This window comes from Podarcis melisellensis, assembly GCF_964234715.1.
Source record: "Podarcis melisellensis genome assembly, chromosome: 1".
In the NCBI taxonomy this organism is placed as follows: domain Eukaryota; kingdom Metazoa; phylum Chordata; class Lepidosauria; order Squamata; family Lacertidae; genus Podarcis; species Podarcis melisellensis.
This window is the reverse complement of record NC_138528.1, coordinates 130,269,200-130,297,020: the sequence shown is the minus strand read 5'-3', so window position 1 is coordinate 130,297,020 and position 27,821 is coordinate 130,269,200. Positions and strand designations below refer to the sequence as shown.

The window sequence follows — 27,821 nt, the reverse complement described above, 5'->3', positions numbered from 1 at the left end:
CTCCTTGCAATTTTGCTTGTTCCTTTAAACCACTTCCTGCCAAAACATTCTGTGGTGATGGCATTCCCAAGGTAAGCAAAGTCTACTTTCCTACAGAAATTCTAGAACTCGCTGTGAGAAAGGGCATATTCTCTAACAGTCTTCCAATCGCTTCTGGATGGAACAGCAAAACCACAAACAATTACAGTGGTGCCTCGCAAGACGAAAAGAATCCGTTCCGCGAGTCTCTTCGTCTTGCGGTTTTTTTGTCTTGCGAAGCAAGCCCATTAGCGGATTAGTGCTATTAGCGGCTTAGCGGGCTTAGCGGATCAGCTGATAAGCGGCTTAACGGCTTAGCAGATCAGCATTAGCGGCTTAGCGGCTTAGGGGATCAGCTGATAAGCGGCTTAACGGCTTAGCGGATCAGCTCTTAAGCGGCTTAGTGGCTTAGGGGATCAGCTGATAAGCGGCTTAGCGGCTTGGGAAAAAAGGGGGGGAGGAAAAAACCCCGCAGGAACTTGCAAGACATTTTCGTTTTGCGAAGCAAGCCCATAGGAGATTCGTTTTGTGAAGCACCTCCAAAACGGAAAACCCTTTCGTCTAGCGGGTTTTCCGTCTTGCGAGGCATTCGTCTTGCGGGGCACCACTGTATAATGAAAAATATTTCAGATGCTATAAACTTCGACAACTTCATCTCAGCGAATGTTGTTTCTTATGAACATATATATCCCACAATATCCCACAACCACACACCAGCTTTTCCATCTCTGCTTGCTTCATGGGCAACAAAATGTGAAACAACTTTCTTTTGATCCATAGATCTTAAGATGTTTAGCAACACTAATTGTTTCAATAGCTGTGTAGTTGTGTAGATCTATTTGTCTCCAAACTAGATTTATAGATTCTACATGTGATATTAAATGTGTGATCATATTTGCACATGTGGTTTTTTAAAAACAAGAACTGTCATTTTACAACACCTGCACCTGAACCCCAATCTGGATCAGGATGGTTGGAGTGTTAAACTTTTTATTCCCCTCCCCCACTTTCAATTCAGATTCACTTTGGGGGGGGCACAAAAAACTCCATTGTTAAAATAAACTTGTTGACCAATTGTGATTATCTAGATAAGCTCCCTCTGGAAGACCCCTTAGCCTGTAAAAGAAAAACAACAACAACATACAAGTATTGTGGTCCCTTGTAGTGAAGGAGACTCATTCAGGTATGAGGTTTCAGAGAATAGCGCACTCCCACCTTGTTAGATGCATGAAAGCAAAATTAGCAGCAACTTTCATGCAGTTTTTATAACTGTGGGGTGAATTCTTGTGAGAATAGTTTGACTGTTTTCGAGGCAGCATTTTACTTTAAGGGACAATGTGCTGCTGTGGGATGATGACCAATGATGAAGACAGGCTTCAGAAGCAGAGAGGACAGTCCAAAGTGCCATGGAGGGCTGTTTGGAATAGTTAATGAGAAATCCCAGAGGTAGAGGAAGGTCATTGGCTTTAAGCCAGAGAGTTTCCTGATCCCATAGTTCCATTTTGTCACCCAGAGCAGAAGAGGGGGAAATCATCCAGGACTCCCCACAACTCTATGAAAGAAAACATAAACAGAGCAATGTCAAAATTAGTGGAGTGTGTCCCCAATTTTTCTGAAGGCAACAACAAAGAGGTAAGTTCAGAATTGGTTTTTGTATAAAGACAGTTCCTTGTGTGGCAATATAATACTGGTTAAACCACAAAATCTATTTTTCCCCTGTCTAAATTAGTTTTGCAAGTCTGAGTTCAAAGCATATTTGAATCACCTGTCCATGAGAAATTAATTTTGAAAACAGTTTTACAGGGGTACTGAAATTCTAACCCCATAAGTATCAGAACAAAACTTTAATCTTCTATTAATAAAACCTAAGTTTAATATAAACAACAGCAAAAATCAAATTAAAAGGGAGAGGAGGGGGGGAAATACTTCTAAGTGTAAATATTGTAAAAATTGAAAATACAATGTTTGGGGTAAAATTTAATGATTTGACATGCAAATGCAATGCTTTTGGAAGGAGATTTCTTCTCAGGGTTTACCTGCATTTTTTTAAAAATAAAGTGAATGCATATTACTTTTGCATGCTACTTTACAAGATTATAAGCCCATCTGCACTTGGCTGGGCGTGTGGTGGAGAAGCTTCTTAGCAGCTTTGTTTCACTGAAACTCTTTTGCTTTATTCAGAAAAAACACATGATCACACAGAGAAGGAAGAAAAAATGGAAATATCTTTTTTAAAAAAATAATATTTATTAAAGTTTCAAAAAAGTTACAAAAATGAGAAAAAAGAAATTAAATTTTTTTAAAAAAGAGAACAGAAAATACAAAATACAGAAAAGTAAAAACAATTAAAAACATTTCCATCTTTCCATGTCTTGTCTTTCATTTACTTGTTTCCCTGACCTCCTCACACCTCCCTTTTTTGTATTCTAGTTCAATTAAATATTTCAGCAAATCCTTTCCAGCTTGGTTTTTATCCTAATAATTTATCTTAATGTACTATAATTTTACATTCTTGTTTCACCAATTAAAAAATCAATTTTAACCTAATCTTTTATATCGTTTCAAAAAAAATGGAAATATCTCCCCTCTCTCTGTGTCCTTCCAACCTCCTGCATAACATCACCACCATTAACCTCTTGTTTTCTCTTGCTGCCCAACCTAGATAGCAAACACAAAACCCGCCCTGCCTCTATTATATAGGGTAGAAAGGGTTGGACGGGATACAATCAGACGCCATATTGAATGCCAGACAGTGGACTGAATCTCTCATAACTGCACTGACTTCAAAACTGCATGGATTTTTTTTGTTTGTTTCTTAGAATCCCCATGCAATACCAAGTACTGTACAAGGCTGCTGGTCAGTTATAAAATAGTACAAAAATATACAGTTTTATAACATGCAGAGAATAACATGTGCTGATAAACCAGAGAGAGGAGCTGGGGGAAGTCTGGGGTGTGTGTGATAAATTTTTTTTAAATAAAATAGTACAAAAATAGTACAAAGGTGATATAAAATTAACTAACACACCCAATAAACCCACTAAATATACCGGTACCTTCATATCAGGCAGACTCACTTGAGCTTACAGGGCTTTTTTGTTTCAGCAGCACCATCAGTCGACAATGCCAGCCCCCCAGTAAGGTAGCCCACTAGCAATAGGTGCCCAGTCTGATTTCCTTTTCTCGGCCTGCTCCCACCGATGTGTCTGTCAAGGGATATGGGATTCCCACTGCCTCATGGTGGTCTACTTGGAAAAAGGGAAACAGCTGGATTCCAAGTGTCTTCAGCAGTGGCGTAGCGTGGGTTGTCAGCACCCGGGGCAAGGCAAGTAATTTGCGCCCCCTAGCCCTGAGTGCGCCAGGTAGGGGCAGAGAGCTGCGAGTGCGAGTGCGCCCCCCCAGATGTTGCGCCCGGTGCGGCCGCCCCCCTGCACCCCCCATGCTACGCCATTGGTCTTCAGCCTCTCCCCCTCCCCTTGCTCTCCCAAACAGGTCTGCATGTGCCAAATGAAACTAATGCACCTAATCCCACAAAAGGCAAGACTAGTATAACCAAACAGGAAAGAGATCTTTGGATTGTAACGGAGATCTCATTTGATGTTGATGTGAACAATACATCAATTTAACATGCAGCAGGAAAAGGCAAAATCCTATGTTAGGGATCACTAGGAATGGGTTTCCTCTTTTTATTTTTTAAAATGTGACATGAGCATTTATTCACTTAAAGAGTTGTCACTTTATAAGCAAATCCATTCTGAAAGACCTGCAAAGCTGCTTTAAGTTGCTTGTGATCCCACAACCAGCAGCCAGTCCAAAGAGCACAAATGGCAGAGCTACTTTTCCCTGAGCTCGTTGGCAGGTGTGCGCGCGCTTCAGCCATTATGTATTTTGTGGTTCTTATATTATAATTCTGTGTTGTGAATCACACTGGATAAAGGGGGTATACAAATGTTCTAAATAATAACAACCCTGACTTGGTCACCTGCACACTATGCACACGCATGGACTGCACTCTTTGATCAGTGGATTTGCTTGCTCCCTGAATAGTCTGAAGCCATGAGCATGAGGTCCATGCGCTCTAACAGGCTCTGCTCTGCACAGGTGATAGATGAGATTGCCAAGGCCATCTCTCAGACCGAGGGCTGCATGCTCCTGGATGTGGATGCGGGCCCTTCCACCAATCGGACCGTTTACACCTTCGTAGGAAGTCCTGAAGATATAATTGAAGGTGCACTGAATGCGGCCAGAACAGCTTTTCAACATATCGACATGGCAAAACATAAAGGTAATCAGAGTGAGATAAGTGTTAATCATAGAGAGTAAGACAGCCAAACAAGTTTTTATTGATGGCGCCTTGTTCAACTACTTTGCAGCCCTCCTCATACTCTGAGCAGCTTGTTTTGTCCTAGATCCGGAAGAAACTATAAATAACCTGTGAGAGGCAATGTGTACCTATAAAGGAATGGAATTTGGGATCCCACAGCACTAGGCATTTCTACATGCGAACTCTCTGGATTCTGATAGTTAAGGTGGGGCCTATGGAACCAGGTTGAAAGATCAGCCAGGAAAACCAGGTGGCCTTGGACAAGTTCCTCATAGAATCATAGAGTTGAAAGAGACCACAAGGGCCATTGAGTCCAACCCCCTGCCAAGCAGGAAACACCATCAGAGCAGTCCTGACATATGGTTGTCAAGCCTCTGCTTAAAGGCCTCCAAAGAAGGAGACTCCACCACACTCCTTGGCAGCAAATTCCACTGTCAAACAGCTCTTACTGTCAGGAAGTTCTTCCTAATGTTTAGGTGGAATCTTCTTTCTTGTAGTTTGGATCCATTGCTCCGTGTCCGGTTCTTTGGAGCAGCAGAAAACAACCTTTCTCCCTCTTCTATGTGACATCCTTTTATATATTTGAACATGGCTATCATATCACCCCTTAACCTCCTCTTCTCCAGGCTAAACATGCCCAGCTCCCTTAGCCGTTCCTCATAAGGCATCGTTTCCCGGCCTTTGACCATTTCGGTTGCCCTCCTCTGGACACGTTCCAGTTTGTCAGTGTCCTTCTTGAACTGTGGTGCCCAGAACTGGACACAGTACTCCAGGTGAGGTCTGACCAGAGCAGAATACAGTGGCACTATTACTTCCCTTGATCTAGATGCTATACTCCTATTGATGCAGCCCAGAATTGCATTGGCTTTTTTAGCTGCCGCGTCACACCGTTGGCTCATGTCAAGTTTGTGGTCAACCAAGACTCCTAGATCCTTTTCACATGTACTGCTCTCAAGCCAGGTGTCACCCATCTTGTATTTGTGGCTCTCATTTTTTTTTTTTTTGCCCAAGTGCAATACTTTACATTTCTCCCTGTTAAAATTCATCTTGTTTGTTTTGGCCCAGTTCTCTAATCTGTCAAGGTCGTTTTGAAGTGTGATCCTGTCCTCTGGGGTGTTAGCCACCCCTCCCAGTTTGGTGTCATCTGCAAATTTGATCAAGATGCCCTTGAGTCCATCATCCAAGTCGTTGATAAAGATGTTGAATAAGACCGGGCCCAAGACAGAACCCTGTGGCACCCCACTAGTCACTCTTCTCCTTTTCTCCTTTCAGCATAACCTACCTTGTGAAGTTGCTGTAAGGATACAATTGTCAGAAGCCGGAGTCAATAGTAGGTCAGCATAAAAACACCAGTGTCAGGGAAGTTAACTCTGTGCAATGAAACCAGAACAGCTCAAACCCAGTGAGCCCAATAATTCTCCCCAGTAGATCTTCCTCCAATGAGTCGGTTGCAAGGACTGAAGGTCCCTGTCTTCCCACAGCTCCCTAAGACTCCACCTCCACCATGTCCTTCCCAAACAGCCTGAGACTTCTCTGCCTTGTCTGTCTTCGTTCTGCCCTCTTCATACTGGGAGACCAGTAGGGAGGGAAACTAGTTCTTCTCCAGCCTCCTCTTCTGCCTCTGAATCTAGACTTATCTCTGCCACAGCCTCTCTCTGCTCACTAAACCCTGTTGCCTCTCCAACTTCCAGCACCACCTCCTCCCAGTCTGCTCCCTCTTCTCCATCTGACCAGGCATCATCATCCCACTCCCTGGCTCTGAGCCTTCTCCCCCTGGGGGTTCCCTTGGGGGTTTCCTGGCTGGTGCCTCCCACCAATCCTCTGCACCCAGCCAGTTCATGAGAGCAATGCAGTTACTCTCCTGTGTGTTAGCCTGAGCTCCTTGAGTAAGTAACAAATAAACAAATGCAGTAAACAAATGCAATCAATAAATAAGTATTCACCTCTGAGCCTCATGAGAATCATTTCCAATTTATTCCAAGTTACACAACCTTACAATCGTCTTACTTACCCATCTGTGGATTCAAGAGGAGAGGTCATGTGTCCCTGAAAGCCTGTCACTGAAACCCATAAAAAGGAATCTTTAGGCGGAAAATGTAACACAAGTCCACAACAGGCCTCAGTACAAATACAGTGGTACCTCGGGTTAAGTACTTAATTCGTTCCGGAGGTCCGTACTTAACCTGAAACTGTTCTTAACCCGAAGCACCACTTTAGCTAATGGGGCCTCCTGCTGCCGCTGCGCCGCTAGACCACGATTTCTGTTCTCATCCTGAAGCAAAGTTCTTAACCTGAAGCACTATTTCTGGGTTAGCGGAGTCTGTAACCTGAAGTGTATGTAACCTGAGGTACCACTGTAACTCATCTTTAGGTTGCTTTTTTTTAAATGATATTTTATTAGATTTTAACAGAGAAAAGGTTACAAAACAATAGACAGAAAAGTAAAAAGGCACAAAAAAATACAAAAACCAAAATTTAGCATAAAAAAATAAAAAGGAAAATAAAAAAAATAAAAATCCCTCTTTTCAATTTCTTACCATTCATTTACTTATTTTCCTGACTTCCTCTCACCTCCCTTTTTTGTATTCCATTTAAAAATTGGTTCAGCAAATTCATACCCTCTGTATTTTACCCTTGATTATTTATTACTTCAAATTTTCATCTAATATCAATCCATTCTTACAAATTCTTATTTTACCTTATTATTAGAACTGTTTCGTTTCATTTCAACATCATTACCATTTAAAAATTTTACAGTTCAATTTACCATTAATTTCTTTAATCTTGTTTTACCTTCTAAACCTTAAATTTTGGAATTTAAACCATATTTAAGCTTAACTCCTTCAAACCTTTCTGCTAAAGCCAATTAATTCCTTTCCAGCACATTTTAGTATTTCATTAGTATTACACTAATTCCAAAAGTAAAATAGTTTATAAAAAAGAGATTCTCATTCTAACTTTGTCCAACGTCCCTTCTTCCTGGTTTTGGATACTGTCAGTCCTTACATCATTGTGTTCTATCCATCAATCGGGTGTTCTAATATCAGAGGCTCTCAAGTCCCTACTATGCCCCCTCTGCAGGTTCTCTTGTTCCTGTTTATACTTGCACGCATCCCTGTCCCTTGTTGGTTTCTTGCATATTTTCTTCCCTTTCTCCTTGGGGAGTGGATCTCCGGGGAGCTCCATACAGAAATATTCTCCATTTTCTTTTATCAGATTGTCCCATTCCCCGATAATCCACTCCCCAATATTTCATCTTTAGGTTGCTTTTGATACACAAATTGCTTTACAATTTACCATACACTTCCTAAATCATAGAATTGTAGAATTGGAAGGGACCCCAATGGTCATCCAGTCCAACCCCCTGCAATGCAAAAATATCAGCTAAAGCATCCATGACAGATGACTATCCAACCTCCCTTGCCTCAGTATCATGAAACCAAAGCGGACACGATCACTTATTCCCAAGTTTCTGAGTACTTCTACTTCGTCAATCAGTTCTTCCCTGTTGGTGAGGACCAGGTCCAAGATAGATGACCCCCTTGTTGCTTCTTCCACCTTCTGGGAAATGAAAGTGTCAGTGAGGCAATGGAGGAATTTGTTGGACCTTGCATTGAGTTCCAACAGATATTTGGGTAATTTTAGTCTCCCATGACTACCATATCTCTCCATTTTGAATGTCTGGTAATCTGCTCTAGGAAAGCATCATCCAAGTCTTCAGTCTGGCTTGGAGGTCTATAGCAGACACTCACAGGAAGGTCACTGTTGTTTCTCTCTCCTACAATTTTTACCCATATACAGCTTTTGATGTTCCAGGTCATGGATTTCTTCACAAGTGTACACATCCTTTACATATAATGTTCCTCCTCCTCCTCCCTTCCTGTTTGGTCTATTGCTTTTGAGCAAGTTATACCCCTCAATTCCTACCTTCCAGTCATGAGTCTCATCCATCAGGTTTCAGTAACGCCTGTTAGTTCATATTTGCCATCCTGTATTAAGAGTTCCAATTCATCTTGCTTGTTTCCCATACTCTGTGAATTAGTATACAGATAAAACTATGAGTCATTCCCTCCATCTGCTTCCTTCTAGTAGTTTCCTGTCCTTTAGCAGGTTTCTGTAGCACCACCTCAGTTTCCTGTGCACCAGTGAAGCTATTATCCCCAGTACCAGGTGTTCTTCTGTCTTCTGGAATGTTGTCTCCCTCAGGATTTAGTTTAAAGCTCTCCCGATCAGGTTCTTGCCAACCACCATGAGAAGTCCTTCCTCAAGGAAGTGGAGATCATGGTCCAAGAGGCAAACCTTTTTCAGATGACACCACCTGCTGAAGGGTCTTGGGGCACTGCCCGTTTTTCCTGTTGAAGGTTGGGGCTTGTGTATGCGAAAATGGCAAGCATGGGAACGATGTAGCTGACCCCAAGTCACTCCTGTGTACTTACTAAACTTTTGTCCTCTTTAGTAACAAGATGATGTTACTAAAATACTGTACCAAACACTAGTATATGGGACAAATATCTGTGATGTATTTCTAATGGATTTTTTTGAGGCATAGGCTTGAATTTGTGGTGAGTAACTTTTTATCCTAGGGGACGCAGGTGGCGCTGTGGGTTAAAGCCTCAGCACCTAGGACTTGCCGATCGAAAGGTCGGCGGTTCGAATCCCTGTGGCGGGGTGCGCTCCCGCTGCTCGGTCCCAGCGCCTGCCAACCTAGCAGTTCGAAAGCACCTCCGGGTGCAAGTAGATAAATAGGGACCGCTTACCAGCGGGAAGGTAAACGGCGTTTCCGTGTGCGGCTCTGGCTCGCCAGATGCAGCTTTGTCACGCTGGCCACGTGACCCGGAAGTGTCTCCGGACAGCGCTGGCCCCTGGCCTCTTAAGTGAGATGGGCGCACAACCCCAGAGTCTGACAAGACTGGCCCGTATGGGCAGGGGTACCTTTACCTTTACCTTTAACTTTTTATCCTAAAATATATTCCACTTAACCAGTTACTCTGTCCATGAGGTTCAATGACTCTTTGTATTCAAATGCAGCTTCTTGTAAAGTCCAGGTTTCTCTGTATTTTATATTCTCTTTCCCAAAATTGCTGTTGTGGTGATCACACAGGGCGCCCGGACGTTTCACGGTCTATTGACCCTGTGCCACCACTGCGGGTTGCTTTCTTCGCTGCCACCACCCCGCTTCTCACGGGGACACACGGAGTCCAGACAGTTGTTAACATCAATAATCAAGTTTAATTTTAAGTGCAGGAATAAGCGTATGGTTTCGGTTTATTTTTCTCTTGTCAGCTTCTTAAATCTTAGTTCCTAACAACTCCAAACTGAATTATTCCCAACTATCTGTCTAACTCCCTAACAATTCCTCTCACTCTCTCACAATACAACTCTGCCAACCCACACCTAAGCCTCCCTCTTCCTTCTCCAACACCAAAGCCTCAACTCCCAACTGACAACCCTCAACTCCCAAACCTCAACTGTCTTTTCAAATCCTCCCACTCTATCTTTTACTCCCCCCTCGCATTCTCACTGGCCAATCACATCACACCCATTTTTAACTCTTTCCTTGATGCATCCTGGGGGCAAACACCACACTGTTTTCCTTCCTTCTGATTTCCTGCATGTTTCTGAAGGACTGCCTTCCTCTCCTAGGTGAACATCCTCGGATGGGAGCCCTAGATGTTTGCCCCTTCATCCCAGTGAGGAATGTTACTATGGAAGAATGTGTCCAGTGTGCCAATCTGTTTGGGAAGCGTTTAGCAGGTGAACTGCATGTGCCAGGTGAGTTGGGTTTGCATGACAGCACCTGGTCACTCCAGGCCACGAAGTGAAATTCCTTCAAAAATCTCTGTTGGCCACTGTAATGTATGCCTTATCAACTAAATATCTGGCATGTGGCACCTTTAAGGTAAACAGCTGTGACCCATGTGGTCAGCTCCTGGAGAGCTGATTAAGAAGGGTGGTCAACTCTGGAGGCCCCCAGTCCTTGTGAAGAATAATGTTTGATTTGCAATTAACCCAGCTTGTGGTGAATGAATGAATGAATGAACCTTATTACGGTCACAGACCGTATTGTGTGGTGTGTTCCTATATGAACATCAGAAGACAAAATAGCCACCTCTCTCCTCATTTAGTTCTCCCTTCTTCTTATGGGCAGGTTTGTACCCTACATTGCCTTGATGTTTTGGCACATGCAATGTGCACAGACATTCCAGATAAAGTGTGCTGGGGACGTTGGATGGTGTCCACTGGACCTGGTCTCCATGGGGATATCTGCCCAGGGAGCCTTTGCACACAGACTCTATATGTGCCATTGGTAGGGAATGTATGTTATGAACCTATGCATGCTGGTCAATATGTGTGTTGGTTCCCTGTGCTATCACCTTTTCTGGGTAGTCTAACATCACGGCACAATGGAAATATCAGATTCTATCTGTCTGGCGTTAACCTGGAAGTAACTGCAAAGGCGGCTAAGTTTTTATTGCATGGACAGGCAGAGTCCCCCAAACCCCGTGTGGAATAGCGACTCAAGACAACGTGCTATAGGATTAAAATTGGCCACAACTTTAATATATTTCAGATGTGGGTAGACGTTGGCTCAGGCATTGGGCGTTTATCCCTCCCAGTCCCCCGCCAGGGATCTGGGGAACATCTGGGTTATCCAGTGTGTGTGTGGGGGGGAATGGGCTGGCTCTGGAGAACATATGTTCAAGCAGAGAGAGCCTGCCCCCGTTACGCCGCCGTCGCAGAGCAGAGCAATGACGACCTCTAGGCGTACGACCAAAGCCTCCCCTCAAACAACCCATTTAACGGGGAACCCTGGTATCGCCGCCGCAAAGAGGAGGGGGGCATGTGTCACTGCTGCATGCCCCCCCATTCAGGGAAGATAGACTAAAGGATTCCGCCCAAGGCCTGATACCGCCAAAGTTGTTACGTTTTGCTACGGTAAAGGCGAAACCTGCCAATGCAGGGGAATTCCTTTCCGGCCCTTCAACAGCGACCTTGACGTAGCAGCACCCGCGTACCTGTGGAGAAGAGGTTAACCTGCAAAATAAGTCTTAACTGAGGGTGGGTAGGGCGATTCCCAGGTAAGATCCTCCCCCTATTGTGTGGGCAGGTAGTCCCTCCCCCTACCTGGCCTGATCACCTTGGCAACGCCTGCCCAGGCGGGATTGGGCAACTGACTGAGGTAGGCGGAGACCTCCAGGTATCCCACCTGGGGGAAGGTCATTAATAGTAGTGTCTCTCAGTGGTGAATGGCACTATTTAGCGGGAAGAAACTGCAATGAAAATCCTTGTTATTACATATTTTTACATGGCTACTTATTTGGATATATTTTAAAATTTTATATGACTGTTTTAGGATGGCCTATATTTGTAATGCCTAATAAAGGTTTCCTGTGCAGTTAGACACCCCTGCCAGGGGCAGGGAAGGGGCAGGAGATGTGATCCAAGCTGCCCCCACCACACAATGACCTCCTGCATTTGCTGAGTGGTGTGAGGTGCTCTGGAAAGCAGTGAGTCCCATGCACCGTTGTGCGGCTGGAAACTTCTTGAAATAAATCTGTTGCAACCCAGCTCCTGGCCAGTGCCCATCTGGCTGTGAGTAGCTTGTGTGGATGCAGCGTTTTTTGAATTACACCACAAGCCAGCATTCTCAGTAGGTATGTCTGGCTTATTTGTGTACCCCTAACGGCAATCACACAAAGACCCAGCTAACCCCTGGGATGCAGTACACAACTCACAAGTTTCCCAGCATTCCCTGATTGGTCCCAGCACCATGGGGCAGTGTTATGTACTGAAGTTCTCACCCTGGGCCAGCAGGGGGATACTGTAGATAGTTTTCACTCAGGTCCACATATGCAAATAAGGGATCGAAAGTGACGTTCAGTGATTGGATAGTTACAGAAAGTTGTACAGTTACGTTGTAAGCAGGCTGGCTGAACCCTTCAGTTCAGTTCTGTTCTGACCTGTGAATAAACAAGAGCTGTTTGGAGAATCGCTGTGTCGTCTGATATGTTCACTCACAACTTAACAGGCAGCAAGCTGGTTGCACCACAGAGTTCAAGAGGTGGGGCTGTCAATGGAAGGGAGCCCCCTGCAGTCTCCTTTCCCCAGGGTCTCCCCAAACCTGGAACCAGGCCTCCTGTTCCCTCCTCTCCTCCTGACTCTTGAGTCCTGCAAAACCAGCTTCTTTAGGTTGCAGCCTGGCAACTCCCTGACTGGCTCCATGTGCTTTCTCGGTAAATCTGCCTCTCTTTTGCAGTGTATCTCTATGGCAAAGCAGCTCTGAAGGAGAGCAGAATATCCTTGCCAGCCATCCGAGCAGGAGAATATGAAGCCCTCCCTGAGAAAGTAAGACTAGGTGTTGCTTGCAACAACAGCTCTACTGCCAACCCTTAGATCAGCGGTCAGTGCCCTAGTCTGGGTAGCAATGGAGGCATTTTAAGAAGGGATGCTCAGATTTTATTGGATGGAGCTGGTTTATGGTTACAGCACAGCTGGCATAATGGAACTACCACAGCTGCTGCTTCAAGCTCCTGCTTACTGTTGTACTAGTTGCTAAAGCGTGAGCAAGTCTCTCCCAGTACTTGTGTGTGCACAGAGTGGAGACACCTGCTCATGAATCATTCCTGCAATGTCCATGTGGATTCTGCAGTCCAGCTTCACTGGATGTATTTCTCCATGGGATTTGCATCAGATTTGACTTACAGATTCCTTTTAATAGAAATGAGAAGAACATTCAGAATACACATGGCCACTCAGGCAAATTTCTTTGAACACATTAGTTCAGAATGTAAGTTCCTACAGTGGTACCTCGGGTTACAGATGCTTCAGGTTGCAGACACTTCAGGTTGCAGACTCTGCTAACCCAGAAATAGTACCTCGGGTTAAGAACTTTGCTTCAGGATGAGAACAGAAATGGCGCGGCGGCAGGAGGAGGCCCCATTAGCTAAAGTGGTACCTCAGGTTAAGAACAGTTTGAGGTTAAGAACGGACCTCCAGAACGAATTAAGTTCTTAACCCGAGGTACCACTGTATTTTAAAGAGCTACTGTAAATATAAAACTGTGTTGATTTAATCTCAAGAAAAAAGTTGCATGAATAAATTCCAGTGCAGGAATCCCCAGGTGAAAGTGTTCCAAATGATTTTTCTGACTAGACTGAGGACTGTGCTGCTTTCCCTTCAGGGGCGCCGACTTATAAAAAATATTGGGGGGGCGGGGGCCCATACCGACTTATAAAAAATATTGGGGGGGCCCAAGACCTCCAAACCGCTGCTGCTGGGGGAACGAAAGGGGCGAGCCCCGGGCTGCCCCGACCTTAAGTGAACCTGTGAGGGCCCGCCCTTTGCGGCAGCCGATTGGCTGCCGCCGTGGGCGGTGAATATTAATGAGCTAGGGGGAATCCCCGCTTCTCGCTGACGCCAGCCCTGCGAGATTGTTGATGGGTCGAGAGCCCGCAACCCCACCCCCTCTCTAGATCAGGAGTGGCTTTGTTTTAACTCATTACTGAATGTATTTTAAAAGGTAACTATCGTCAAACAAGGAAAATAAAAAATACCAACATAATTTTGTGATTTTACAAAGCATAATATAACTAATAATTTTCTTAAATTATTGGGGGGGCAGAGCCCCCCAAACGAATTTTTGAGGGGGCTCGGGCCCCCTCAGGCCCCATGGAGTCGGCGCCTATGTTTCCCTTTCACAGTCCTCACCACGGAGCCCATGCTCTCCTGTGCATCCTTAGTCCGTGATAGGGCCCACTGACAAACCAAGAGCAGACAGTAAACACGATAATCATTTGCATTCATCACCACACATCACAGTTCTCAAGGTAACAAATATCTCTGGAGTGTGACACTGCCCAGCAAGCCCGCTGTCTGGCTCTGGGTCTATCTAACAGTGAAATTGTTATTATTACTGGAATATTACAACCCCCTCTTTTTCTTTGTTTTGGATTTTTAGCTGAAAAACCCAGAATGGGCTCCTGATTTTGGCTCTGCAACCTTTGTTCCAAGATGGGGGGCCACAGTAACAGGCGCACGGACATTCCTCATAGCCTACAACATCAATTTGCTGTGTACAAAGGAGCTGGCACACCGGATAGCCCTGAACATTCGGGAGCAAGGCCGCGGAAAGGACCAGGTATTCCTGTGTCCAGGGAAGAATTGGCTTGCAGATTCCCCCCTCCCATTGGAATCCTCCCACAATTCAGAAAAGGGCAAGGAAAGGAGAGATCTCCCCAATTTCCTCCCGTAATCACTAACCCTGTATTACTCTTCATTTTTACCCCACTACATGCATAGAGTTGTGCCTCTCTGCAGGCCACAGATGATGGCAGGGGGAACATATGAGTTCACTCATTGCTCACTGAAACTGGCAGCTTGCGCCAGAGCAGCCAGGAATCAAGGCCTGAGGGTTTTGAATCTTCTTTTCAGGGTCTCCTGGGAAAAGACAAAAGTCCTAGGCTGGGAAGATGGAACCAAAGGAGTGAACTATATGCTCCTAAGACTGGTTAGACTTTTGCTGTGGTCTTTTGGTCCCTACAATCAGTGGCGTAGCGTGGGGGGTGCTGGGGGGCCCGGCCGCACCGGGTGCAACATCTGGGGGTTAGGGTTAGGGGGCGCAAATCCACGGGTTAGGGGGCACAAATTACTTGCCTTGCCCCGGGTGCTGACAACCCACGCTATGCCACTGCCTACAATTTACAGCTCTTTCCTCTGCTTCCTTAAGGGTAGCTGATGAAGCAGACTCCAGTCCATCAGCCCTCATGCTATAATAATCTTTAAAGTGCCACAGGATTCCTTGTTGTCATTTGGATATGTGAGGAAGTGAAAACATGAAGAGTCTCAAAACAAGAATATTTTGGGAATGGGGTAGGAACTTTAAAATCTGGTAGGAATATGATAGGAATGTTAGCTTTTGGCTGCTGGGGTTAAGAAGACAGGAAGTGCTTGGCTCCTGTTTGCCAGCTTCCCACCTTATGGTTGAAATTCTTGCTCCTGTTTGCGCTTTGTAGCCTGGGCGACTGAAGCAGGTGCAAGGCATGGGCTGGTACTTGGACGAGGAGAATATTGCTCAGGTTTCTGCAAATTTGCTGGACTTTGAGACCACGGCCCTCCACACCGTCTATGAGGAGGTCTGCAAGGATGCCCAGGTGAGCTGGACAAGGAGGTCGCGCCAGAGCATCTCAGAGATGACCTGAGCTAAGACCTTTGGGGTGAAATGTGTCGGGAGCAAGGAGTTGCAGCCCAAAGCTCTTGCAGCTGTGCCTTTGGCTTACTTTTATGGAGCTGCTCTCTGGTTACAGAAGAATTGATTGCAGCAAAGCACACAAAGAGAGAGAGAGAGCGAGCTACCAGTTTACGTAGGCATTGGCAGCTGGGCTAAGAGCAGGGGATCTGGGGGCTGCCTGGCCCTTTAGCTCACTTCCTGCCCTCTGCTGCAAACGCTGCAGAACAGCAGGGGAAGAGAGGGAAGGGACTGCTGCTCAATTGCATATGTAAGCCAAATATTCCCCAGTATGGCACCAGAAGAAAGGGACACCTCTCCTTTTTGCCTAGGTAGCATGGGGGTTACCCTCTCTTCCCTGTGCCCCAAACACAGTGGGCGAGCTTTGCCTGTCCTCAAAGAGCCCTCACACAGCAATGACCACCTACGAGTCCACAAGGGTTAGGACTGGGGTTTTTGCTTGGCACTAAAGATACCAGACAAACGATCCCACTTCCAGGCCTTCAAACCTTTCAAAACATGCTCGGCTTCTTATGAACTGGAAAAGCATTGCTTGCAGGCTGAGATTGCATTGGTTATACCTTCTTCTCTGAGTGTTATTTGAGAACATTTCTGTATTGAGAGTCTTGGGTTATTTGGATTATTTTCTAGTCTATGCAGTAGTGTGAACTTGTGGTGGTAGAAACCTAAGCATCATTTGATGATGTTGCATCTCTGCCAGAGACTTGTACCTCTGAGCGTGTGTCTGGATCCCTGGGGTTGTGCTGGACTGATGTCAAATCCCTGTTCTTGTTTCTAGGATCTCAATTTGCCAGTGGTGGGATCTCAGCTGGTGGGTCTGGTCCCCAAAAAGGCCATGCTGGATGCAGCAGAATATTATATTAACAAAGAAAATCTATTCATCCTTGAGGAGGAGCATAAAATCAGACTGGTAACCTACTTGAGTATCCTATGAAATGTATTACTGTACAGTGGTACCTCGGGTTACATACGCTTCAGGTTACAGACTCCGCTAACCCAGAAATAGTACCTCGGGTTAAGAACTCTGCTTCAGGATGAGAACAGAAATTGCGCGGCGGTGGCGCAGCGGCAGCAGGAGGCCCCATTAGCTAAAGTGGTGTCTCAGGTTAAGAACAGTTTTAGGTTAAGAACGGACCTCCAGAACGAATTAAGTTCTTAACCCAAGGTACCACTGTAGTAGGATTCTCCTTTTCCACACATACTTTCACTCTGTTTTGCAACTGGCTCACTGTGTTTTTGCCTTACTATATAGTGAGAATGGTTGACATGTGGGACGGATGTAGAGAATTCTGATGGCAACAGGAGCAGAAATTCCCTGGTTTTGCTTATTCACCCCGAGTGAAGAACAGAAATCCATTCAGAAAATATGATTAGTGGCAGCTGTTGCTGTTGTTGACAGTCTGCAGATTATACATAATTGATTACTACTTCTCCATTTGCATTAAATTTCCTTTGCATTGAAATAAATGTTGTGGAATAATGTAATAGTAACATAATAAATTATGTAAAATTCTGCCATAGGGGATAATGAGACGCATTACAAGCTGCAGTAGAATGGAAGCAGCACTGCATGTGATAAACCATGAGTTGGCATCAGTCTTTTCCATCCCTAAACTGTGACCAGCACCGCTCCGAGACATTTTGGCACCTGAGGCAAAACACACACCCCGCTGCCCACTCGCTGCTTTTTTCCTGTCCCCTTGTTTTGGTATGGGGGCGGGGGGAGCAAGATTCCACAAGGACTTCTTCTTGAGGAAAAGTCCTTACAGAGCCTCACTGCCCAAGGGAGGGGTGAGATACTGCAGGTGGATTGAGGCTCTGGCCAGCAAGCCACTGCTGCGAGGGACCAGGAGGTGGCAGCAGCCAAGTGGGCTGGCGAGGTTCTGCATGTGGCTCCAGCTGCCTCCTTCCTTCCTTCCCCTTAATGGCCCATCACCCAGGCTATCACCTCACCAGGAAGCTAGCATGGCACTTCCAAGAATTAGAAGGGGGCTTCAGCCTGCCCCTGGCCAAAAAAATCCCATAACTATATGTATGGTATATTTTAATGTAGTTGTTATTTTTATATTTATATTGAAGTGTGGTGTGAACCTAGAAGCCTTTGAGTTGAAGGGCGGACTCAAACGAACAAATAGTTTTTGAAGTTAAAGAAAGAATGGGGGGATTCTGAACAAATCTGAGAATTATTTCATCTGTTCTGCAGGAAGCACATTTTGAATTTTGATAGACACTCAGACTCTTGGGAATGGAAGAGATAGACATATAAATAAATGAAAAAAGGGGGTGGGGCAAGGATATGCCTGAGAAGTGGAACAGCTTGAAAGTTCTGTTTATGGTGTGGAATGTCATTATACTTTTTTTTAAAGGAGGTACAAACACTTGTACAAAAATAAATAGATCACACACTCTCTCAAAATGGAGAGACAGTTTGTGGGATGAACTGCACTGTTTTATCAAGTAATTGTCTTGAAGATCTGAAACCCCTCCCCACCAATTTTGTATTCCCCAGATTATTTCAGTTTCTGTTTAGTGAAGTGAATCTCTATTCATTTTCCATTCTCAGGTAATCAACCGACTGGGGCTGGACTCTTTGTCTCCTTTCAATCCCAAGGAGCGCATCATTGAGTACGGATGTTTTCATTGTCCTCCTTCCATACTTTGCTTGTTTGCTGGGCACCGTACATTTGGCAAGCTTGGCTGGGTTGGGTGCAGGCCTGCACCACACGATGCTCCGGGAAGTTCACTAGCTTGTCTTACATCCGTTTCCATTGCAAACAGGACCATGGGAAGTGCTGGGAAGCTGTGGGCAAGCGAGTCTGGGGTTGGGGTGACCCATGTGCTAGCTTGAAAGGAAGGAAGCAATGGGCCACTGGCTTCCCTACATTTCCTTATTTGTGTCAGGTCAAAGTCTGGCACCTGTGTGTTGCTCTTTGCTTCCAGAGATGCTCACTGGCAGTTTGAGGGTCACATGAATGCCCAGCCCTAATCTGGGGGAGGTTTGTGAGGTTTTGAGTCAGATTTGCCCCACCTGCTTGAGATGTAATTAAACGGTTTCATGTGCCATCACATTTTCAAGGGAGTGAGTTTTGCTTAGAGAATGCAAGACCAATTCCTAGAAGAGACAAAGCAATCCTCCCTGCTCTTGGTTCACCAGGGACAATGCTAGCGAAAAGCATCTGGTCATTGGGCTGTATTCTGCTAACATTGTAAGTGCTACTTTGAATCTTTGCAAAAGAGTTACCATCCTACACATGGCAGAGAGGTGCGTTCTCCTCTCTTGATGTACGTGAGTGTGCTTTTCCTATGTCCTTCTTGTCTTCCGAAGGGATATGGTGCAGGATGGCAAAGAGAGCGGCTGCCTGATATCCTTGCCTCTTCACACTTTTGTGCAGAAAGTTGGTGCCAGGTCAGCTGCTCCTGGAGGAGGATCCGTAGCAGCAGCGATGTCTTCTTTGGTACATGAGCCACTTGTTTTTATTATGTTATATAGATTGCGTGTGCACCTTGCACATAAATCAGACAGGGCTGGCCTCCAAGTCCAGATGGGAGACTTGAATTTAGTCAAAAGTAGTGTTATCTGCATTGAGAGTATTGATATCACCTAAATCAGGGCGTCATCGGACAGTGCCATTTCTGCTTGCCCTATTCCCATTAAAGCAATGTTTCTCTTAGCCTCGGGTTGGAAGGAGAGGAAAAATTATTGTGTTTATTAATATTGCACATATGGAAACAGTAAGGTGAATAAAAACTGACTCTTATTGAAATAAAAATTGTGCAGTCCAAAAATATGGTTCCAAAGCTTAACTTACAGAATTTGTTCTGAAACAGACCACTCCAAACAATAATGTTCCCCAGAGTGGCAGGGGAAACCCAGCCAGATGGGCAGGGTATAAATAAATTGTTGTTGTTGCTGCTGCTGTTGTTGTTGTTATACATCTAAATAGTTGCATAGAATCATGTGCTTGTCTAAGCACAGGTACAGCCTCTTAGAAATATGAAATTACTTCAAACAGAGCAGAACACAAAGCTCTGACTCTCCCACAGCTTTCATTACAGCCTGAGAGAGAGAGAGACCATTGGCACATGTCCTTTCTTCTCTGGTGCTTAAGGACAAAGATCCAACTCCCACAAAATGGAGATTTGTAGCTGAATACTTATCATGTGATCTAAAGTTAAACACCTCGTCAAAGAGTTGCAGAGATACATTTTAAGTTAATTATCAACCTGTTAGGCTCTCTGCAACTCCTTTGTTTAACTACAGTGGAAGTTTACATGATATGCAGTTAGCAGTACACATACAGAGTTATTTTCCATTTCAATGTACAATTGAACAATTATACTTTGCAAAAATCCCATGAAGCTGAAGTTGGTTACTGTTTCCAGTTCCTTATTTACACAAAAGCACAGATCGGTCAGAAAACTTTAGTGGCGAATCAAAGCTTATTGTGGGAAGCACCTCTTCCCTGCCAGTTTCTCGTCTCAAGCACATTATGCGAGAGGTGAACAGGAGATGTGGAAGAAGGGAGCACTTGTTATATTTGATTGTTTCCATATCAGGACCCTTTAATACTGCTAAAGCATTGCTTTTCAGGAATCAGCTAGATGCAGAGTTTAAAATGGTGTTTTTCATTCTCCCCGTACCACACTCGGATGCTGATCTCCAAGATCCAGTGGGTTGGAATGGTTACAGTGCTGGACTAGGATCTGGGAGACCAGGCTTCAAATCCCCCACCCAGTGGGAGAGCTCAGTGGGGGACGCTGGGCCAGTCACTGCCTCTCAGCTTAACTACACATGATCTTAGCCAAAAGGCTGAGAAGCCATCTCAGAGGGTTGTCGTGAGGATGAAATGGGGAAGGGGAGAGCCACATAAATGCAATAATAAGCAAACAATCAATATATGTTTACTGAGAAGTAAGTTGCATTTGGCAAAGGTCCCACTTCTCCTGGCTTATACAAACCCGTTCATTGTACTGATTAAGGGTGTAAATCTGTTCTTAATTGTTTCATTTATTTTACTTCTAGGGGGCAGCGCTGGGCTGCATGGTGGGGCTGATGACCTACGGGAAGCGTCAGTTTGAGGATCTGGACCCAGTCATGAGGCGGCTGATTCCTCCATTCCATCAGGCCATGAAGGAGCTGCTAGTCCTGGTGGACACAGACTCTCTGGCTTTCAGCAGCTACATGGTGAGTGAGAGCCAGTGTGTTGTAGTGGTTAAGAGCGGTGGACTCGTAATCTGGTGAACCGGGTTCGCTTCCCCGCTCCTCCTCATGCAGCTGCTGGGTGACCTTGGGCTAGTCACACTTCTTTGAAGTCTCTCAGCCCCACTCACCTCACAGAGTGTTTGTTGTGGGGCAGGAAGGGAAAAAGAGATTGTTAGCCGCTTTGAGACTCCTTAGGGTAGTGATAAAGTGGGATATCAAATCCAAATCCAAACTCCTCTTTTTGACAGTGGAATTCCTCCTGCATTCTTTACCCCCTTGTTATCTTCCGCAACACGTCTCTCTCTCTCTGCATTGAACAGGAAAGGTAATAGTTTGAGGATCTGGAACAATTTGTAATTATTATCGGTGATGTGATTTCATTTCAGTCACCTGGAATGGTGATTGGAATGACAAATGTAGAAAGGTAAATCCCGGGACAGGGAGGGATGGAAATGTCCTGCCGCAAAGGGCAGCCTTGACTTTACCAGAAGAAAATAACAAATGCAGACAACTGCTGGAGATGTGGGAGTACAGATGCGAACTTAGTACATATGATGATTAACTGCCTGATGATAAGATCATTTTGGTGCGAGGTGAAGATATATATAGCAAGACTAAAAAAAAGAAATTGTTATTTAGGGGAATTGAATTTAATTCTAAATTATATACCGGAAACGTGGGAGATTACAATGGGTTAAAAAAAAAAAAATGGATGTACCATGCAAAAAAACTTGTTTTGATGAATTAGAAGAGCCACAAAAAGATTCCACTGAGCACATGGATTGATAATAGGGACAGACTAGCTACATACAAACGGATTGCATGTCACCGCAAATTAAGAATGGATAAATATGAAGAAATCTGGAAGGAATATTTAAGTGATAAGGCGGACAGTGGTGGGAAGTAGGGGGAGGAGAGGGGGGGAAATATTGTTAAAAAGGTGTAGTCATAGCACTCAAATCTGAAATGTTAAATTGTGTTATTAGTGTTATTGTGGTTTTTGTTGTATGTGTTTTTTGTGGTTGTTGTTTGTATTGAAAAAATGATTAAATATTTTTTTAAAAAAGAGTGCAGCCTTGTCTGTCTGGGTGCAGCTTGGGCCTTGTTCTGTAAACAGGTGGCTCTACGATGGGCAAAGTGGAAGATACTGGGAAGCAGTTCTCATAGCCTGAATAACTACTGGACACAGTTAAGTAAATATGTTTTTCTCCCTTCACCTTAGGCTGCTATGAAGCTCCCTAAGAACACACCTGAGGAGAAAGAAAGGTATGTATCAATATCTCACTTTCCATCTGTTTAACAATTATGGCTACTAAATAATCTTTTCTATGTACCTGGTTGCTGAATTTCCCTTAGCTCCTCTCATACATCTACAGATACCTGGAATAAGCAGTGGCTTCTACACCTGTTCAGAGCGATATAGCCACTGTTAGTCATGCTCAATGGACAATCAATGGACAATCAAAAAAGTCTATATATCACTTAAAGCGTGTGATATATGGACATGTTGGCCCAAATGCTATGAAGAGATCCCTTCAATGTCTTGCAGTTATTGAAAGAGAGGGTGGAATGTAGATGCAGCTAAACGGACTCATGGCAGCTCTTTTTTGATTAAATATTACTTGAATGAGGTCAGGCAGTTTTCACTGATTCTCCGTTCCCTGTGCACACAGCCTGCACCCCTCTCTCTACAGAGGATTTGGGGGAACCTCTGGAACAGTTGGTGAGGTGACACACAACGGTGGCTGCAGGAAAAAGGAGAAAGCCACCCAGATGGTGGGGTACAAATGACAAAATCATTATTGTTATTGAAATGTTAACTTCCTCTCTCCCCTCCTTTTTGCTCATGGATCAAAGAGCCTTCCATGCTAACCTTGTGGGGCCTTAATTTAGGGTGGCATTAGCTTAGGGGGCCCGGAGTCCATTGCCTTCTGAGCAACTGTCACCAAAAGACTTGTCCAAATGTGTCTGTTAATTTTTAAGGTGTTGGAAGACTCTTTGCTGCCGCTGTTCCCCTCTGCAATGTGTCTTTTAGGTATCATTTCCTTGTTTGTGATTTCCAGTTGTGTTATGTACTGAATTGAATAGGATCCAAACTGCAGCAGTCTGATTGGTCCTAGAACAATAGGATCCAAAAGGCAGCAGTCTGATTGATCCTAGAACAATAGGATTCAGAATGCAGCAGTCTGATTGGTCTTAGAACAATGCAGCAGTATGACTAGTTGGCAGGAACCACCCAATCATGCTCCAGATAGAAGTGAATCCACAACCTGATTGGCTTACAGTAGAATTCCAGAATTAGCCAATCATGTGCAGCCCATTGTGTAAATAATGTATATAAAGCAGATACTTTGAGGGGACTTTCATTCATTCCTCCTCACCACTATGAGCTGAATAAAGAGCATGAAATCACTTTGCGACTCTGAGTATATTTCAAGTTGAATTAACTAGAAATATATTTGGTATATACCTACTTTTGTCTATTTATTCTCTTGCAGGCGGACAGCAGCCATGCAGCTGGGTCTGAAAAGTGCAGTTGGTGTTCCCTTTTCACTGGCAGAAAAAGTTCATTCTTTGTGGCCCCTTTTAAAAGAAATGGCTCAGCAAGGAAATATAGCCTGCAAATCAGATATACAGGTATAATAAGTATTTGGTGGATGAGAAGCATTCCTTTAAAAGGGCTGTGTACCTGTTTTATCTTTTTAATAGATCTTTTAGATATATGTGAGTAGTTTTCATTCTATTACGGCTTACCATAGTTGTTTTTTAACCCCACCCCCATTTTTAAACTGTTCTTATTTTATCTGTAAACCTTGAGTCCCTGTGAGGAGAAAAAGTGGGGGATGAATGAATGAATGAATAAAATAATCAAATAATGTCTCTGTTCTGTTTTTTTTTTTTAAATCATTTGAATTATATTTAGTCTAAAATTTATATTTAGTCAGGTTTTAATTTTATTTGGAAAACCAGCCTGGGATTCTGTCAATGAAGGGCAGTTTAAGCTTTTAAATAAATAAATATGATGCACTGATTACATAATTGTAGATTATATAGGAATTGCAAAGCATTTTGTATGCTAAAAGTTGCCTTAGACATGGCAGATAATTACATTTTATCACTGCTGTTTTGAAATTGGTGGTTTAAAACTGCAGTTTTGAAAGGTTCAGTCCACCATCTTGATTCAAAATGGCATCCCATTTTGTCCAAACATAGATGAAAATCTGCTCCTTGATTTAAGGAACCATCATGCAAAATTTGGTTACAATATCTTAAGAGGTGTCCAAACGTAAAGAGAACAAACAAATTTCACACACACACACATATATATATTATTGTCAGTTATACTGTGTGTGTAGATTTTATGTAGACCTAAAAAGGAGTCCTTGGGCTGAAATGTGCTACAAGGAGATAGCATCTTCAGGCTACAGATGAAAGTAGTAATGTCTCAGCAAACCATAAAATAGATAAATTACTATTTTTATCTTGTGAACCACCCTTACAAGAGGGTTGTATATAAATGTTAATACATAAATACGTACAAACATGGACCTGGGTAATGTAAAGCATAATAGAAGCCTAGCCTTTTAAGTGCTTGAGCTCCAGAATGCTCTTACCAGTTGCTGGTTTGGGTGGTTTTCAGTGGTTCATAGTGACCTGAATCTTTTACTGATGGTGTTTGAAGTCACAGGCCTCCTCTGTGTGCTTTGTCTACAGGTGGCAGCTAAAGCTTTAGAAGCTGGTGTGTTTGGTGCCTATTTCAATGTTGTCACCAACCTGAAAGATATAACAGATGAAGGCTTTAAGCAAGAGGTAAGAAATCCTCAGGCTTTCTGCTCCAGGGACTATGTTAAACTCTAATTAAGTGCTGTGTCTCTGGCATTGTTCATACAGGCAAATCAAATATATTTTCAGTTCTCCCAATTTCTATTTTTTGCAGTCTTAAATTTGCTTTCCCATATTTCCACCAATAGCTTACAATTTATTTCTCCCCCTCCCCCCTCCAAAAAAAAATCCTCATGGAAATTCTTTAGCATTTTAGGACAATTTTATCTGAATATACACATTTTTCAAAAGCAATTTCCCCTAACATATAATGTGTTTGTGTACGTTATTTTTACTAATACACACATACTTTACCCTAATATATGCATTTTGTGCATGCTACTTGACTGGAAATCTGCATTGCAAAATTCAGAGAGCTGCAAATGTCAGAGGATAACTGGCGTTGGTCGGATGTACTCCCTTCCCTATAATCTGCTGCAAACAGGCACTAAGGCAGGCATGGCCAAACTTGGCCCTCCACCTGTTTGGGGACTACAACTCCCATCATCCCTAGCTAACAGGACCAGTGGTCAAGGATGATGGGAATTGTAGTCCCCAAAACAGCTGAAGGGCCAAGTTTGGCCATGCCTGCACTAAGGGAATTGTCACAAAAGGTCCATCTGACCCTCCTTATTCTTCAAACTCTGAACATGTGTGGAAGTGGGGAGGCAACCTAACTAGCTACACATGGCCTTAAATGCGTTTCTTGTGTGTTGTGTGGGGCTAATATTAATGTTAAATGTAATATTAAGCTGGGACGGGGTGGGGGCAGGCATTTTGAATTGGGACCACAGCTTGTGGGGAGAGGAGGTTTAACTCTTCCCTACCTTCCCCCAATCCTGAGGTCTCTTCCAACTCTATGACTGTGGTCAGGGCCTGCCTGCCAGTGGGGCAGGGTGAAGCAACTGCCTCAGGCAGTAGGATCCACAGGGGCAGAAGATCAGGCCCCAAGGACCCGCTGCACCCTCTGCAGCACACAAGGTGCCACCACACACGGGCACACCAGTGGCCAGAGTGCCATGTCCCTTCCGGGCAGCAAATCTCTGCCAGGGTTTTTCCTTGAGCAGAAATCCTTGTGGAGTGTCACTCCCCCTTGTGGCAGGTGGCCCTTATGGAGTCCCCTCTCCCCGCCCAGTTCCAAGGAGAAGCCACAGCAGGGGCACTTCAGAGGCTGGATCTGTGGGGCGGCAGAGGGGGATGTTTGGCCTCAGGTGCCCAAGGGTCTTGGGCTGGCTCTGTCTGTGCCACGAATGAGGTCAGGGACCAGAGTCCCTCAAGTCACATGGCCCACCCCTTGTTTGTACAGGCTTGGGTAAGCCACGGGTGAGCCTGGGGATTGTAGTCCTTACATGGGAAGGTTGGGTTATGGCTTGAAGACTCTGTCCCCTGCACACATACTGCTTCATGCATTTGTGCTGCTTCATGCATTTGTGCTTCACACAATTTTAACTCTTCTGTTCCGTGTAGGTGCAAGGGAAACTTTCCCACTTTTTAGAGGAAGCCAAGAAAAGTACTGCGTTTGTGCTACATCAGCTGGAGAAGCGGACAATGTGAATGGTTCTTCATATCAGGAACTGCTTTTCTATGGATGTATAAGAACCAATTGTAGTATTGCCAGGTTGTATGTAGATAGACCTGCAGACGCGCTTGTGATTTCTGTTCTACAACTGCAAATGCAAAGTTCCATGTGCCCCAATTCTAGTCTTGCACATTGCTTCCTTGGTGGCAGCATGGGGCTTGTTGCTCTTGGTCACCCCCTTGAACCAAAGTAGCCCCACCCACACCACCAGGCTAACAGGAGAATGCATTTCAAATTGCTCCGTGTTCTAGTAAATGCTTGTTATACATAAAATGTCCAATGTATCAGAGCCCAATTTCATTGCATTGTGCTTGCTCTAACTCAGAAGTCGGTAGTATCTGTGTGTTGTATTGATCAGTCTAACGATTGGTTTTGCCTGGATTTACTCACAATGATTTCCTTTCCCAATAAAGCTATAAAGAACTGTGTTATATGCCGTGCCTAAAGTGAGTCATTAATAGATCCAGCTAGCACACTGATTTCTGAGCTCTGAAAGGTTGCAAGCAGGACTTTCTTTCAGCTGGAACCTCTCAGGTGGGCCCCATTGCCATTCTGAAAAAACGAGGGAGGCGTCCAGGATGAGTTCCGGCACCCCTCTTTCCAGAAAAATAGCACTAGTTGTGAGCAAATATGTTTCCTTGTCCTGTATGTGCAGCAAGGCAGCTGCTCTTCTGCTGAGTGGCAGCCATGAGGGGCAGCTTCACACCCAATATCTGCTTTTATTTATTACCCCTCTAATTACAGCAATTAATCGGCATTGCATTTATCAAGTATCTGTGCTCAAACTATTGTACTTTGCTCCAGCTGAAGAGTACACAAAGTGGCATGTGAAAGGACCCTGCTCAGTCCAACATCGAAGAACCTCCACGTCATCTGTTTAAATTTTCAGCCCACTCCCTGCTGGGGTGCGTTACAGGGTCAGAAGACTTGCTCTCTCCCTGTGTGAGGGCTCAGCAGTTATGCCCTTTGGCCTGACTTGCGTCACTGTGTAAAAAGGGTGGAAACAAAGATAAGCTCCTTTATCGAGACAATTTGACTCCAGCTCTGGCTTCCGCTCCAAACTCTGGATAATTCTGCATACAGAGCTCGCCAACCTAGAATAAGTTGCTCCTCCTGTATTTCATGTATGATTCCTGTATCATGCGCTTACAGGGAACCTTTAATTCACTCTGCATAAGTAATAAGAATATATTGGCAGTCATCTGGAATATATCTCTTACTGGGATGAGTTCAAGGTGTTGCTTTTGGTGTCTAAAGCCCTGTACAGCCATGGAGCCAAACAGAAATCAAACTTTGCTGTTTGGTTTCTGGCACACATGACTGCAACTCAACTCTAAACTCTGTCCTTCTAACTAATCATAAACTGGGGGGGGGAGGCACCCATTTGCTGTCTCATTCAGAGCCCCTTTCCTTTGTCTCCATTAATGGCCCATCACCCAGGTGATCACTTCAACATAGGAAGTGAGCCTGTCTTAAATGTAAACACTTGCTGTATCACAGTGTTTCTCAGCCTTGGGTCCCCAGATGTTGTTGGACTACAACTCCCATCATCCCTGAGCTCTGGCCTTGCTAGCGAGGGATGATGGGAGTTGTAGGCCAAAAACATCTGGGGACCCAAGGTTGAGAAAGG

The 27,821-nt window shown here is 44.4% G+C and overlaps 1 protein-coding gene across 2 annotated transcripts; it reads left to right on the top strand.

Annotated features, from left to right (window-relative positions):
- The first annotated feature begins 1,500 nt into the window (after positions 1–1,500).
- FTCD (formimidoyltransferase cyclodeaminase) lies at positions 1,501–26,622 on the top strand. Of its 2 annotated transcripts, none has more exons than XM_081924294.1 (14): positions 1,501–1,650; positions 4,120–4,303; positions 9,986–10,114; positions 12,600–12,688; positions 14,301–14,480; positions 15,355–15,492; positions 16,366–16,497; positions 18,151–18,212; positions 18,913–19,042; positions 20,611–20,772; positions 22,013–22,056; positions 23,289–23,427; positions 24,505–24,600; positions 26,080–26,622. In XM_081924294.1, the coding sequence occupies exons 1-14, from the start codon at positions 1,573–1,575 to the stop codon at positions 26,164–26,166; spliced, it is 1,650 nt and encodes a 549-aa protein (XP_081780420.1). In that variant the 5' UTR covers positions 1,501–1,572; the 3' UTR covers positions 26,167–26,622. The 2 variants fall into 2 exon arrangements, with proteins under 2 accessions (XP_081780420.1, XP_081780421.1); XM_081924295.1 differs by having other exon boundaries at positions 1,511–1,650; positions 4,066–4,303.
- Positions 26,623–27,821: the final 1,199 nt, after the last annotated feature.